Below are 2,964 nucleotides of genomic sequence, written 5' to 3'. Positions count from 1 at the left end.
GGGTATCTAAGTCCTGTCTTTTCTGGTTTACTTATTTCTTTTTTCTCTTTTCCTGGCACATAGGGCGATACAAACTCCTGCCTGCTCTTTTAGCCTTGCATTTTATTGCTTCGTAACAAGGTAGAGAGAAAGTAAACTCTGCCCAATTAGATGATTACAATAAATCTTCTACAGCACACAGGAAGCGAGCTGACCTTGTTAAAAGGAAATAGCTAATATTTGCTATCTTACATAATCACTTCAAGGGGATTGTTGACAGTTCCCTATACCATACAACTCAGACTAAAATTAAAGACAAATCTCATCTTAAAAAAAAAAAATCATCCCACTTAAACAACTCCCAAGTGATTTATATGAAGAGGGAGGTAAACATTTAAGTGACCAACACATCACATCTGTTTGATGCCCCAAAAAAGTGACTTTACCATAAAAGTCTGAGGTCTAACTTGTGCTGTATGTGTGGCACCAAGCACAACTGGCTTCTCTCCTGTGCATATGGCTCCAGCTTACTGTTAACACAGAAGTACTGCTCATGCAAACTGCCTCTTCCTGTGCCCAGGAGCAAGGAGCAGATCACCAGCTGCTCCATAATAGATGCCTGTAGCATCCATGACTCACTGTAATTTGAAGGCAGTATTAGAAAGATGCATCCATTACACAAGCAAGCATGGTTATTTCCACTGCAGGAGGTATTTAATTTCCTGCTGTTGCTATTCCTTAGACAGGAGAAAATCATCCATTGGGGGAACATCCCTGCTGCTGGGCTGCAGTACTGGATGGTGGTGCCACCAGAACGTGACTCTATCACACAGCAGCACAGCCTACATAGGCGGAGTTTGGTCCCACCTGCACACAACTACCACCAACACCTTTAGGTACAAGCCAGAACAACAGGGAAAGATGCTACCCATCATGAGCCCATAGGACATGGGGGCAAACACAAGACGGAGCTCACCGCAGACACTTTGCTGACAACATCCCTTGCGACGGCGAGACCCTGTGCGAAGGTGCGAGCGGCCACGAAGGCTCGCGTCACTTGTAGCTTGAGCTTCCGTGGCACATCCCCAAAGGGCTTCAGCTGCTCCGTGTACTTGCTGACACACTCGAGGTACTCATCCGTGAAGTGGTACTGGGGGTTGACCAGCCGGAACATGCGCTCCAGCAAGCGCGCCCAGAACTCATTGAGCATCTCCTCCAGGTTGACATTGCCGCCCACGTAGTACCTCTTCAGCTCCACAAAGAGGTCCTTGAACAGCTCCGAGTTCTGCATGTACAATCGGCCATATGTCCGCACGAACATGTCATTCAGTGACTTCTCAGCATTTTCGAGAAGTTCTTTGAAGAACTCTAGAAAAGAGGAAGAGAAGATATGGTAAACACAGGCATTGAGTTATATGTTTGCACACTTCTATGACCACTGCCATTGCTTAACTGGAAAATTCACAAGACCATCAGGCCAAATGAAATGGAAGGTTAAAGGACTCCCTAAAAAATTTCAAACAACCTCTGTATCTCAAAATAAACTAACCTCCCCCCACCAACATATCACCAGATTGGAAGACTTGCATAAGTGAAATCTCTTTTGATACAAATCTGAATTGTGTGACAAAATTCAGCAAAAAGACCAAAAATAAGTGCCACTTTCTTACATTTCCATTCAGCAATCTTAAAAGAAGTAATTTCAAAGCACAAAAAAGATGGTTTTGTTAAACAGATGTGTTGCACAAAATGGGTCTTTATTTTCAGTTCCTGACAACTCATTTTTTAAGATGATCATAAACCAGCCTCAAAAATTAAAAAATGTTAATACATTTTAAAAATTAATCCAAAAATCTACCTGCAGGTTCTTTCTCCCATCCTGCAAGTTTGTCATGTCCCACGGCTGGGCCTGTCTCTAATTACCTAATTGGTCCTGATTGCAGACAGGGCTTCAGATATCTGTGGCAGTGCTAAGACCCACCAAATTATGCCAGAATTTGCTCAAAATCCAAGGGCTAAACACTTGCCACAAGAACAAGAGATTTTTCAGCTGACAAAGGACAGATGGGAGCCCCTGGGATTTCTATCATTCTAAAAGCAAATCCTCACTTTGGTTCACACTCTGGGAGGACCAGACAGCCCAGAGAGCAGCCGCTGCCGAAGTGCCACATACACCTCCAAGACCAATAACCAGTTGACCTGATGATATCTGGCATGTCAGATGCAGTTTAAGGAATGTGCCCCAAACAAGACCATGCCACCAATGTCTGGGCATGTGGGTCTAAGGACAACCCACCCTGCCACAAAACCTTTGCCTTGGAGATCTGGCATAGATGAGTTCAAATAAAAAATAGGGGAGGGGTCCACTAGGCACAAAGCATTTGGGGCATTTTGGAACCAAACTCTATGCTATGTGGCCTTTGGCAGGAGCTAAGGAGACCAAGGGTAGGTGCTGCCAGGACAAACCGTCCCATGCCAGCAGTGCTGCTGCCTGCTTGCTCCAGCCCCGCAGGGAACACCAGCACCCTGGGTCATGGGTGCAGCCTCTCCACTGCTACACACAGCGCAGGCAAGAAAGCATATTATTTTATGCATGCCACCAGCAATTGAGGATTCTGACCTCTGCTTTTCTGTGACTCATATTCAATAAATATTTTTTAATAAAACATGCCTCTGCGGTTTTTTAAATCCTCAAAGGAGCAATGTTTAGAGCCAGAAGTTGTTAGAAGGAGGAGGGGGAAATATTTTGGCCCAGTGTGAATTTAAACCTTGTTAAAAGACATTAAAACTATGCTGAAGTTCAGATTTTCGTCTTCAAAGTGCTCCAGTACAAACAAAGCCTAACACAGAAAACATTTTCTGGAAAAACTGAAACATTCTTGGAGTTCCTGATGAACAAAGTCATGGGGTTCAGTGCCTGACATGGCTGTATATAATGCAGCCTCTTAGGAGCACAAGAGAAATGATCCAGGGAAGAGGAGATTG

General features: G+C 44.3%; 1 protein-coding gene across 1 annotated transcript in view; it reads right to left on the bottom strand.

The window, feature by feature from the left end:
• Nucleotides 1-955: 955 nt before the first annotated feature.
• LOC103810773 (glypican-4-like) overlaps nt 956-2,964 on the bottom strand; it is a gene marked incomplete at its 3' end in the record, with an annotated part of 14,312 nt that continues 12,303 nt past the window's right edge. The window contains exon 2 of the mRNA XM_009083691.1: nt 956-1,347. Coding sequence (XP_009081939.1) covers nt 956-1,347 — 392 coding nt within the window. The remainder of the gene's footprint in view (nt 1,348-2,964) is intronic.

The sequence above is a fragment of the Acanthisitta chloris genome, unplaced genomic scaffold (assembly GCF_000695815.1).
Source record: "Acanthisitta chloris isolate BGI_N310 unplaced genomic scaffold, ASM69581v1 scaffold30661, whole genome shotgun sequence".
In the NCBI taxonomy this organism is placed as follows: Eukaryota; Metazoa; Chordata; class Aves; order Passeriformes; family Acanthisittidae; genus Acanthisitta; species Acanthisitta chloris.
This window is presented reverse-complemented; position numbering and strand designations above follow the sequence as displayed.